A 13,429-nucleotide genomic window follows, 5' to 3' on the forward strand; every position below is an offset into this window, starting at 1 on the left:
TAGATATATCTATATCTACAGTATCTATCTATCTATCTATCTATCTATCTATCTATCTATCTATGAGCTTTTTTTTAATTGAACATTTATTAACTCAGTTCTTAATATGAAGGCAAGTGAAAGAGCATATTTTCTTATTTCAGGTCAAGCTATGAGGTAAATACTTGTTTCAAGCATTTATATGTTTATATTTTTATATGTATGCATATAGTTATGTATGTTGTGAGACACATGTAAATTTTAAAAAGATTTTTTTTAAAAAAAACCAACTTTTTAAAAACCCTACTTTACATTTCTTAGAAGACAAATTATTATACTCCAACAGGGATCAGTCTTCACATTAATGTTAGCTAAACATGGCAAAGAAAAACAGCAAGTTACTACATACTATTTGGTAATAATGAAATATAACCTACCTAACCTGTACGTCATGAATATATAAATAAAAGTAATATTAACCTGACATATAATCAAGGACAAATGCATACATTATTTCTTTCATTCTCAATCCATTTAGGGATGGAACTGCTAATATCTAATCTCCTGCCTCTCATTTGTTTCTCCTTAATATGCCCCCTTTCTTAGTATAGTTTTATTTTTTTGAATATCACCTTGACTCACACATCCATGGAGTTGTTTGCTAGCAATGTAAGTAAAATGTAAGCCAGGGAGGAGATGTGCAAGTGCACACATGTCCTACCCTGTTTTATCAGGATTCATGATTATGGGAAATTGATCAATCAAACCCTCTTACAATTCCCTGGACGCTAAATGCAAAGAGTCACTGGGGGCAGATTTTGCATGCAGACCCAGAAGATAAAGGGTATGACTAAATATTAGGTGGAGAACTTCCCTTACAACTGGATCCCAGAATGGTACACAAGCTAATAACATGTTTAACCTGCCCTGTGTATTCCATAAAGCTTTCAATGATTTCCCAATCCATCTTTTTATCTCAAGTACTTTGGCATGAATTGTTCCTAGATCAAGAATAGGAAACTCAAGCCTATGACCTAATTTGCCCACAAAAGCAAACTATTTCAGGTTTGGAGCCAACAGACATGCTCACTGTCTGTACCACCCCCAAAGCATCAGCCATCTGAAACATTTGCAAGTGCCCTTGGGTTGGGCCCTTTCTTCTAAATAAGAAGTATTTCTCCTTTAGGAAACACAAGGATAAATCTGTCATTTTATGCATGCCAACCAAAATAGGCATCTAGCAGAGCGTTTATTTGTTTGTTTGTGCATTTATTTATTTATTTAAACTATGCCACCCATCCTTCTAGAGGCAGATTAGAGACTGTCACTTTGTTTTTTTGTTTGCCAGCTGTGCTTAAACTCTAAGACATATGGTAGACTGATCTGACTCTTATCACTAAGCTTACTGCACATGTCTACACATTCTTACACATTCCTTCATCATTATTATTTCACTTTTTTGTCTTTTGTTCGCCTGCCAAGGTGGTAGGCAGGAACTCTGCCAAAATGTAATCGTTAGCTAGTAAGTTTGTGTTTTCATTTTCTTTACAATAAAATGTGTTTCTTAGAATATATCTCGGGTTTATTTTGCTTAATTATCAAGTATACTTCAAGGAAAGGCCACGGTTCATCCCTCATTAAATACAGGGCTGAATTTACACCCTGACAGGGACATTCAATTATAATTCACTATAAAGCATTACAATAATAAGGAACATAAATTTAACATTTAATTAAAATGATTGGTAGATTTTGATAGATTTTTCTTCATATTTATCTCCTATATGAAGAAAAGTGGAGTGGGTGGGTATTTCTTTGCATTAACTAAGAATGAAGACAAATTCCAATTTAAGGTATGGGATATAGTCCAATGAGGCGGGTGTTAATGTTTCTGCTCCATCAAGTGGTTGTCACAAAAGTCATCCAGTCCATAAAACCGGAAAGGAACTATATGCAAATCTCAGGCATGTTTCAGATCCTACCCCTGTCCTTGATCATCCTCTGGAGGATTATTTCCCAGTTCTGGCTGAAAATATATTAGCAAATACTATTAGTTATATTAATTAAAGAGATTATATAATGCTTTTTACATTTGGGGACACTTCATCCTGTAACAAAACCAATGAACTGATTGTTTTTGGCCTTTTGCAATATTTCTAATTGGGAGTAGAAACCAATCTTTGGGTAGTTTTAGAATTAGCCACAAAAATACTGTATAATAAAATGTTTTATTTAGAAGTATTGAGGGTAGATGCATAAATTAGATATATCTTCTCTGTAATGTAAGTAGTTTTCATAGTTTTTGAAGATGTCATTCTGTAGTAGATAGCCCATGGTGATGGAATTTTTTAGGACAGTTTCAACAGCAAAATGGCTGGAAAAACTGCACAGACCTAGTTGTGGTCTGGTTTACTATATTAGAAGTAATTGTGAATCAAGTTTGGACTCAATTCTGGCACTTTCTATGCAGATTGTTAAGGTTAATCCATGCTGTTAATCCATTTTAGCAGTTGGAAGTGTAATATACAAAGTGTTTTTCATACATAATGCTACTATTGGTAAGTACAAGAATAACAGCATGGTATCCTAACTGTAGCATTTAAACAACAAAATACATTTAATACATTTAATAAATAAATCCAAAATTTATTTGGATAAAAGCCTAGGCAGGGGGTTGGACTAGAAGACCTCCAAGGTCCCTTCCAACTCTACTATTGTATTGTATTGTATTGTATTGTATTGTATTGTATTGTATTGTATAAAATACCGCCAAAATATTCAAGAAGGCAAAATCATTACTAATTGTTTTTTAACTTTTTTCTGCTTTTTGTAAAAAGCATAAATGATAATATTAACTTTCTGTCTCCTCTATGGGAACAGTTCATGTGGTATTTTACAGTTTGGGACTTCAAGGGATTGTATTTAAGGAAATAAACAGTGTGAGTATGAATTAAAGACCTAGATGTACTTTTCCTATGTTCAAAGTATTGAAAGTGGATAGGTGTTGGTAAAGGCATATTGCCTATGTGAAAGAGTCATGAAAAGAAGTTGCTGCTGTTGGGAAGGGACCTATCTACCACTCTAGTTTAATCAAAAGAAGGACTAGGGGTGATGTGATAGCAGTGTTCCAATATGTAAGGGGCTACCAGAAAGAAGAGAGGTCAGCCTATTGTCCTGGAGGCAGGACAAAAAGCAATGGATGGAAACTAATCAAGGAGAGAAGCAAGCTAGAACTAAGGGGAAATTTCTTGACAGTTAGAACTATTAACCAGTACAACGACTTGCCTCCAGAAGTTGTGGGTGCTCACATTGGAGGTTCTTAAAGAAGACCATTTGTCTGAAGTGGTGCAGGGTTTCCTGATTGAGCAAGGGGTTGGACTAGAAGACCTCCAAGGTCTGTTATTCCTTAACAGCTTTCTCCCTCAAAAAGACAATCAGGAAGAAGCTAGACGAAAGGATCTAGAATCCAGAGCCTCAGTATTATGTTAAAATTGACTTCATGACAGTTGTTGAATGTTAAAAAGCTTGCAGGGTATAAAACTGCACAAGCAAAAATTTAAATGCATGCATTATATTTTCTTGTGTTTTTTGTTATGTTATGAACCTATAATTGGGAACAGTTTGCTATTAAGATGGTGCAGAAATATTTTAAAATAGGCAATAAATGTAAAGTTTTAAGACAGAGCTTATTTGAAGCTGAAACATTCTCTTTAAACCCTGAACAGTGTTTTTATGATGTTGAACTTATGGTTTGAAACTAACAGGTCAGTAAAAATACTTTATCTGACAATAAATCATCGCAAGCTTGGCTCTCTATCAGCCATTTCTGATTTCCTTGCTGTTATTTTGGAGCTGAACCATTGTTCTACTTTTGCTTTGCTTCAACAATAAGTGATTCTAAAAAGAAACACATCATGTTAAACTAAACTATCTCATTATGTTCATGGAGGTTATTTTCCAAGGCAATAATTTATTCTGACAGCTTCTCTTGTGTTTTAATTTACATTATAATCAGATGGACAGTCATTGGTTCTACATCTTGATATCCTGAATATATAGATTTCTTAAATGTGTTCTGCATTAAACATCTGTGCATTTCATACATAGATGCCTGAATTTTCCTTGCTCCCTCTTCTGTCTTTTAGGGACTTTATGTCTTTGTGGTATATTTCATTTTACACAACCAACTCTGCTGCCCTGTAAAAGCCAGCTATACAGTTGAAATGAATGGAAATACTAGCTCGAGTTCTACATTTTTCACTCATGGAAGTGGAATGCCATTGGCAGGGGAAGAAATCAGCAAGTCTACTCAAAATCTTATTGCTGCTATGGAAGAGGTACCTTCATTATTTTATCTTTACAAACAAATATCCTAACAGCTCATATAGAGTATGTTTCCACATTGATTTTATTAATTGATGAGTTTTACCTCTTACATTTCAGTCAGGAGCTCAAGAGTGGCATCTAGTAAGCATTCTCACATATATATTTTTTCTCACAACCAGAACCCTGTGAGGTAAATTAGACAGGGAGAGATTAGCCAGCCCAAAGTCACCCAGTGAGCTTCTGTGGATAAGAGTAGACTACAATCTTTTTACATACAAGGTCAATTTCTGATCAAAAAGGGCATTGAGAACATAAAAAGTTTAGTAAAACTCAACTGTAAATAATAAAAGATTTACAGTGCAACTCTCCTTTTTAAATAGTTCATAGTTGAATATTTGTATTCCTCAGAAATCTCACTGGATCCAGTGGATATTTCCCAAAGTTTTCCATTTAGATTGCAGTTATGTCCTCCATTGCTTGGTGGAGTAGCTCCCCTTGTAGTCAGTGGGGTTTGTATCCCAGCATGTAATGTCAATATTAACAGCTGCACAAGAAAGAAGTTTAAATGGCAATGCAAGGAACAACAGCACCTTTTCTTTTCTCATTTATAAGCCAACCAAAAAAAACATCATTGGAAGAATGTGTTGGGCTCTCTTGGGAGTTCTATTGTAGTGATGCCTTTACCCTGGCCGAACTTCATGCTGACTGTCACATGTACCTGAGCAATTAGTTTCTGTTTGATCTTAATTCACAGATCAGGAGAATGAGCAAAACAAAGAAAGTGCCACCTTCTGCCTCCAGGCCATTTCAGGCTTCCTATAAACAGGTCATCGGGTTTATCTAGAAAATAGAGCTGTAAAGTATACATGTCAGAAGCATCATATGTGTATTATTTTCGGCAATTCTGCTCTGTTTTAAAATGCTGCCTCCGTTCCATTTCAAAATTCGACCCTATTACAATTGCCAGATTAAGTAATTTAAAAAGTACAGAAAGGGATCTAACTGTGAGTCAGCCAAAGGGGGATGAATATGCTCTTGATGGTGGAAAGTTGGATCTTAAAAAACATTCTAATGGCAAGTGGTCTATAAAATAATATACATACAGCATCTGCACATTGCCATGTTGCCATAGCTCATTATGCTTAACTAACATTTATGTTGCTAGAGCTCATTGATACAGACACCAAGATGCCAGTAACTGGAATCTTTTTATTTTTTATTTTTTGCTTTCAAAAATTCTCCACTAAATTTGTTGGCAAAGTAGGTTGGAATAGGAAATTTCTCTAGCCATCTTCAGGGAAAGAAAAATTCTTCAATATTATTTTAACGTACTTGTTCCTTCTTTTTTTAAATTTTATTAAAAGAGTTTTGTACAAACAGATTTTCCCCCTTTTCACACACCCCCGCCATACAATGTAAATCTCATACAAATGTTATATCCCCCCAACCCCCCCTCAGAAATTCACATTCAAATATTATACCAAATACTTTGCCCCCTCTCCTCCCCCCGTCTTAAAGTAAATTACTCGAATTGTAGCCCCTCTCCTCCCAACAAACACAATATAAATTTCTCTTAGATTAATAATAGCACATTGATCCCATTTTCTAAGCTAATTTGACATCTATAACTCTTAATATAAATTTCTCCTAAAATAACAATGTTTCGTTAATCCCATCTTCTAATTTATTCATACATATATATTACCCCGCCCTCCACCCTAACCCTCCCCCACCTCCCACACAAACCCACCCCCCTGACTTCCGCTATATACCACTCCAACAATTCCAAACATCCCATATATTATTTACTCTGATCATCTATCAATCTAAACATTCTTACCTAAAGGCTACATAATAACTCCTAGTCTGGTATTTATTCTGTATATAATCAATCCACTTTACCCATTCCTGTGTATAATCCTCCTGTTTCTGAGCTTTTAAGAAAGCTGAAATTTTTGCCATTTCGGCGAACCCCGCCACTTTCTGAATCCATTGATCAATTGTCGGTAAAAAAATCTTTTTTCCAATGTTGCGCAATCAACAACCTAGCTGCTGTAACCATATGCAAGGCCAATTTTGTTTCCCCTTTGGTGAAATCCTTAACTATACCTTGTACTTGTTCCTTCTTGATGACAGTTGCTTCACTACAAAAAAAAAAAAAAAAAGAATTCCTTAATGACAACCTTCCTTGAATTTAATTGAAGTTCTGGAAGCCAGAAAGATGATTACATCATGAGAGGCAGAACATTTTCTCATGCAACTTGGCCACCTCATAATTAAAGAAGTATATGACCTTACCTTGGCCTCTTATCTATCCCAAATCATCCCAAGATTAAGAGTAATTCATCCTAGATCATATATGCACATTCATTTTTTGATATAATTTCTTATCAGTTTTGGTCTAGTTCAATATACTACATTCAATATCTACAATCAGTCTGTTTTCCCAACAAAGTCCAGATAAAAGTGGTTTGCAATTAAGAGTAATAAATCCATTCCCAAATCTTTCCCAGTCCTCCTAAGAAAAATCAGTTTGTCACTTCTTCATGTTAGTAGTAGAACAGCCTCTATCTCTGGCCCTCCAGAGATCATCAACCAACGCAACCAAGGCCGTCTCCGTGCTGTGCCCGGGTCGGAAGCCGGACTGGCGTGGGGCTAGATATTCGGATTCGTCAAGGTGTCACGGAAATTGCTGTGCCACCACATTCTCCACAACCTTCGCTAGAAAGGGAAGGTTGGAGACTGGACGGTAATTAGCTAATTCTGTCGGGTCGAGTGAAGGCCTCTTGAGTAAGGGCCTCACCACCGCCTCTTTCAAGGCAGTTGGTAAGGATCCCTTGCCCAACGAGGCGTTCACCAGGCCCAGAAGCCAGCCTCGTATCACCTCCCAGGATGCCAGTACCAGCCAGGAGGGACACGGGTCCATTGAACATGTGGTGGGTCGCAGCCGTCCACGTAACCTGTCCAAATCCTCGGGGGCAACAGAGTCAAACTCCTCCCAGAATGGTCTCACAAGACTCACTGTTGACGGCTCCCCTGGTCCACTGAAGGGGGCCCATCCGCTCCGGATCTGAGCGACTTTGTCCTGCAGATATTCCCCAAACTCCTCTGCTCTGCCCTGCAGGGGGGCTTCCCGTGTCCTCTGCGATAAGAGGGAGCGGGTTACCCTAAACAGGGCGGCAGGGCGGTTATCACGAGACAAGGCTTCCTTAGACAATAACCAGCGCAAGGTTATTGTTACAGAAAAGGGGCCTCTTCTTTCTCCACACTAATTACCTTTCCTGAGGTGTTCAGAGATGCAGGAGGATCTTTGACTTTCACCTCAGTGGGCAATCAGTGTTGACTGAAATAGAACCAGTTTTCACATGTCCAGAGAGTCTATAAGGCAGCCATATAGTTGCTGCTACAGTATTGCTGACAACTCTGCCTCTTTTTCTTTGAACATCTGTTGTGGAGTTACAGAATCCACAGTAAAATAAATACATAAATCCAAGGCCAGTTTGATATCAGTTATGCATTCCATATTTTCTGTGTTTGTAGATCTATCAATTATTATTTCACAAAGAAAGTAACTTTCATCTTGTATATCTATCACATTACTATTTTATCAAGAACAGCCTGTGTATCCCTAAAGGAATTGGTGGCTAGACTTAGAGAAACAGCCTTTCCTTGATAGTGGTATTTTTGGTAATATCAAATATTAGTCCCATTTAATTTGTGGGCCTGACCTAGGCATTAGGTAAAGTATCATTAAAAGGCCAGAATTTTATTTCTTAATACTGAACTGATTTTTACTGGGAAAGGAGAGAGCTTTGTGGAATTGTGTAACTTAGGATCCAGCATAATTTGACCAATTGGTATACAAAATGCATTTAGACAAGGAGGTGGACATTTGCTACTTTACATCAGATGGCAAAATATTTGTCCATCTCTTCTATTTTGGCATTGGGAAAAGCCATAATGCAAAAGGAAAAATTTGTTGCTCTAATTCCTTTGACTAAATGCATTGCTAGGACCAGGATATTTGGGGTCAGCCTATTGCATCTAAATTACAATAATATTTTCCTCAGTTGCCAAAATAAGTAAATAACGATGAAGGTATCATTTGCTGTGTGAGGGATTCCCTAATCTAGTGAACCAATAACATCATTAGGAAGATAACACAGAGTGATTTTTTGTGGCATTCTATATAAATAAACTGTACACTTAATGCTTTTTCTAAAGATGCCAGCAGACTGGGAGAGGGCATCCCCAAGAACAGGCACCGAGGCCAGGGCTGTCTTTAAGCAAAGCCCACAGAATGGCAATGCCTACATAGCTGCTGGAGGATTTGGGAGTAGTTCTTTGATGGCAGATGAAGAATCACAAGAGTTTGATGATTTAATATTTGCTCTAAAAACTGGTAAGTACAATATATCCTCCTTTCTAAATAATCAGATGTTATTTTTTTGCAATTGTATTCTGACTAACTGTTCACACCAAAGTAAAAAGTCTATCTTGTGCTAAACTTAATATGTATTTTATTTAAAGAACAAAAAATTTAATGAAAACACATTTAGCCTATATCAGGAAAATAGAACGTGCTTTATTATTGTAAGTGTTTGAAATTTAGAATGAAAAAGTAAATATTATTCTTATATGAACCACAAGCTACTATTTCAGATATAGAAATGCTGCCATATATCCAATTTATATGGATCTATTTCACATTTATATGGAAGCAATTGCAGATGAATCAGAAATATGGTCATGGACTGTGCAATTATGCCATCTGGTTGAGTTAGGCTCCCCATAGCTATTTAAAGAAGAAGATTAACTATCATCTAAGAACCAGATTAAGATTAATTCTAAGTAAAAGATGGAGAAAATCCAGTCGCAGAGTGTGAAAATATGTCAAAGAAGACACTGTTGGGATTTCTTGGACATGCAGAAAATGAAATTTATGGGTTTCTTTAGATCTCCTAGAAGAGTGGCAAGTCAGCATTCCACTCATCAGCTGTCTTGCACTTTATTTATTTATTTATTTATTTATTTATTTATTTATTTATTTATTTATTTATTTATTTATTTATTTATTTATTTATTTATTTATTTATTTATTTATTTATTTATTTATTTATTTATTTATTTATTTATTTATTTATTTATTTATTTATTTATTTGCACTTCTAGACCGCCCCCTCTCCCAAAAGGGACTCGGGGCGGTGTACACCAATCAAACATATGACCACTAATACTTTGGGAGGCTACATCACTTGCCAACCTCACAGCTGTCTTAATTTGAAGGGACAGGTTTTCAAGCTTACAAATACGAATATGACTACTGACTTCAAAACACCACTTGTGTTTCTAGTTTATATACATCCTGGTTACACGTAGAAGAATACAAGCCAATCCTGATTATGTTTTGCATGGATCACTCAGTAGCATAACATTTTCTCAGACTGATTTGTTTGGAACATTGATAATTGCACAGCAAGACATGGCAGCAAATGATATGACGGTAACACTGCTTAGAAAGGCTGACACAAATATATGTAGGTGTGTTTACTGTGTGAAAAGGATAAGTGCCGAGTTATGTAACTTTTTTAAAAGTGCTAATTAAACTAGGGTCAAACTATGAGTGCCCTGAAGAAATATTTCTAAGTGCTTTGTGTCACATAGGCAGAAAGACTAGATTGGCTACCTAAATTCATCTTAAACTTGATGTACAGGTACTGTGAGTTTCTTAGGTAAACAGGCACCTGGGAGACCTTTGAGCCATAATCTGCATTTGGTTTCATTGGTGTTCTTAGAGTAAATTCAGATAGGCCCTTGTTTATTCATGAAACTTTCACAGCTGAACTATAGTGTTTCATTCCCTTGTTAAACAAAAATAAATAAATAATTAAAATTAGTTACTGTTTAAAGGAAATACTAAATGAAAGGAGAAACTCTCTGTTCTGCTAAAGTTACAAAAACGAAAATAACAGTTAATTGTTTATGCTTCCCATAAAAAAATCTTGCTGGGTGTGTGTAAACATGAAACAGGTGAGAAACTACCAATAATATAATACAGGTTTTTAAACATATAAAAAAGGTGTGATGAGATTTAATACTCATTTACCCACTGCAGTTGTAGATACAACCACACTGATTTTGCAAGCCCAGAAGATTGTAAACACACTTCAGATTTATAATTCTTGGTTAGACTGGAAAGCAATGTTAAACATAGTATATCTCAGAGTTTTCTTTTTTGACTGCAAGTTGGGCTCAATTGATAAAGACGCATGAGAGACCAACTTTAGCATTAGTGCTGAAATGTACAGGCAATGTTTTCTCAAAAAATCACAGTGTGAAGTCATTACACCATCTTACAGGGCCTCATTGTTTGAATTTGAGAACATGCTGCCCCTAAGAACTCTTAACTATCTTGTGGTAAACACTTCTAGATAAAAGCTTAACTGGTCTGTACATTTCCCTACCCTCAAACTACTGTTTGGAACCTATCCTGATCAACCCCTCTCACTGACAGATTTTTAGAAGGCACCCAGATTTCACCATCATCATCTTCCATTTTAATCTTCCTGGGTCTTCAATCACCAATTCTTTTTTTCCCCTCCCACTAAACAACTGTGAAGAAGGAAAGGATTGAAAAAAGAACATTGCTTGCCTAATGATAGCGGTAGGAACCCATCTTGTAAAGCATATTTAAGTCATTTGATTGGATGGAGAACATTGTAATTTGGTCATGTCATCTGCTGTGTCATAGAATTAAAAAGAGACAAATAATCCCTGTTCATATATAACAAAGCAACTTAATATGCCACATTTTCTGTCTTGTGTGTTTTATTAATTGCTAGTTTAAAAAGTGCTAACATTCCTGCAAACATAGCATATTCCAAATGCAGTGAGCCAGGTTTATTGCTGGTACAGCTCCTTTGAAACCTATGCATTTGCAGCAGAAATAATTTTGCCCAGTTCATTGAATATTTGCAGCCCTTGCTCATTTGTAGCTGGTTTAACTAGCAAGTGATGTCTGGAATTAATCTCTTTTGACATTACCATGTTTAATTATGCTTGCATGCACTTCTGCCTAAATAGGATTTGCAAGTCTTGAAATGTCTAAGTAGGGGTTGGGCAGTTTTTAAATGTTTTATTTACTTGTCCTAAGACCAAAAGCACAGTATGTTCACTCAGGCAAAGCAATCAGTTGGTGTCACTAGAAGAAGAGATAATGTGGGGGTGGGGAAGAGAAAATTTTCCACCTTCTTTTGTTCATGAAGAATTCAATCTATGATAAAAATGTTTATTCCATCGTCCTAAAAAGCTATGCAAGAAGAACCGTACCTTTATGGAGAAAATATGGAGGCATTACACTACCAATTTTGATGTAATGTTGGTTCAAGAAATCTGCCCACCTAGTACAGGCTAAGGTCAGCTTTCTAAAGTAGCATAATTGTAAACTGTGATGTCATTGATGGAGGTCCTGCCCCTCATCATGTAGATGCTATTTTTGCGAGGAACTCCACTAGCAATTGGTGAGGTGCACAGGAAAAACCCAAAGATGCAACCATCATGCTTAGTTTCTTTCCACACCTTGGAGATTTACGTTTATATTTAATAATGTATAGACTTTTAAAGACATACAATTTCATGAAAGTATGCAAAAATGACTCTTAAGAGTCCTGAAGCATATAAGTTACATGAAGAAATAGAATGCTGTGTGTGTGAGAGAGGGGGGGGAGAGAGAGAGGGAGGGAGAGAGAGAGAACATTCATATAAATTAAGACTGGAGTTAAGCTATACAATCTAAATGATGAGTAAAAAATATTAAAATATCTAACAGAGTTCTGGAGATTTGCAAACCTTACCCCTAATATAGTCAGCTTATGTCTTTAAATGTAATGAACGCAATATTGCAGTAGTAAAATTAAATATGTAAAATCACAGTACTTATTGTGATATTTGTAACTGTGGTTTATGGATTAAAAATTCAGTAAGGTAAATTATAGTTAAGAAAGAACGATGATTCAGATGTGAACTAGAAACAATTTATTATGGCCTAAAATGCTTTAAATTGGAGAAATCTTCTTGTTAATTTTAACAAGAATTTAGCTTTTATAAGCCAGCCACATCATTTTGATATAATTGAATTTTGAATAATATGTCAATAAATCCAGCCAGAATAATTAAACCACTAAGAATAGGAAAGCTGATGTCATCACCAGGATCAGATAAGCGTATTCTGTAGAATATATGGTCTTGTTTTCAAATCTCCCAAATATTCTGCTTTCCTTTTTGTGTTTCAGGTGCTGGCCTCAACATCAGTGACACTGAATCATGTCATGGCAGCCTGGATGGAAGTACAATAGCTAATTCCCAAATTGTTGAACTTAGAAGAATACCTATAGCAGACACTCATCTCTAATCTTTCATCTTTTTAACATGCTGTACACGTTCTGCTTTTTGTACATGTGCTTACTTTGAACAACAATGAAAGAATCTCACTACATATAGCTCTGTAACAGAATGCTGTGAATTATATGATTAAAGAATTAACAAGTTTTGTTTTTAAATGAAATAACCTTCTAATTTTTTTACAGTAAGCTATAAATAACTCATGCTTTAAGCCATTAATGTAGATGAATCTATTCTATCAAGTTAACTAATTTTTAAAATTAACTCCTATGTGTATTTCTGTTTTAATAAAAAAGTATATAATCAGTTTGATGGAGATGGTGTGTTTATTTATGTGTGCTTGACCAGGAAAGATTTGATGGTTATTAAGCTTCAATTTATTTTATTCCTATAGTTATTTGCTTTGTTTTCTTTTTTTTTCCCCTTTGCCCACAACAAAGTATTATTTTACTTTCCAAGCAAGAGCGAACATATTATAATCAGAAATTCACATGCAGAGATGTTAACCCCACAGACAATTTGAAAACGCATCTCCCAGTATGAACTAAGATGGGAGTAAAAAGTATAGCTTAGAACTCCAGGAGAGTACAGAGTTATTCTCAAGCTTCTTCATGGATCATAAATTGTGACAAGCAAGGTTGCTAAGCAAAGCCCCTGATCTAAATGCATTTCTCCATTGGTTAGAAATGGTTCTATATAGGAAAGTGTTTCTGCCCACTAGAGT

The 13,429-nt window shown here is 35.7% G+C and overlaps 1 protein-coding gene across 1 annotated transcript in view; it reads left to right on the forward strand.

Annotated features, from left to right (window-relative positions):
* The window catches only part of ADGRV1 (adhesion G protein-coupled receptor V1), a gene marked incomplete at its 5' end in the record, with an annotated part of 278,532 nt that extends 265,537 nt beyond the window's left edge, over nt 1-12,995 (forward strand). The window contains 3 exon segments of the mRNA XM_081943817.1: nt 4,125-4,316; nt 8,530-8,707; nt 12,597-12,995. Coding sequence (XP_081799943.1) covers nt 4,125-4,316; nt 8,530-8,707; nt 12,597-12,715 — 489 coding nt within the window. The 3' untranslated portion in view covers nt 12,716-12,995.
* Nucleotides 12,996-13,429: the final 434 nt, after the last annotated feature.

The sequence above is a fragment of the Natrix helvetica genome (assembly GCF_964273705.1).
Source record: "Natrix helvetica genome assembly, chromosome: 2".
Taxonomy (NCBI): Eukaryota; Metazoa; Chordata; class Lepidosauria; order Squamata; family Natricidae; genus Natrix; species Natrix helvetica.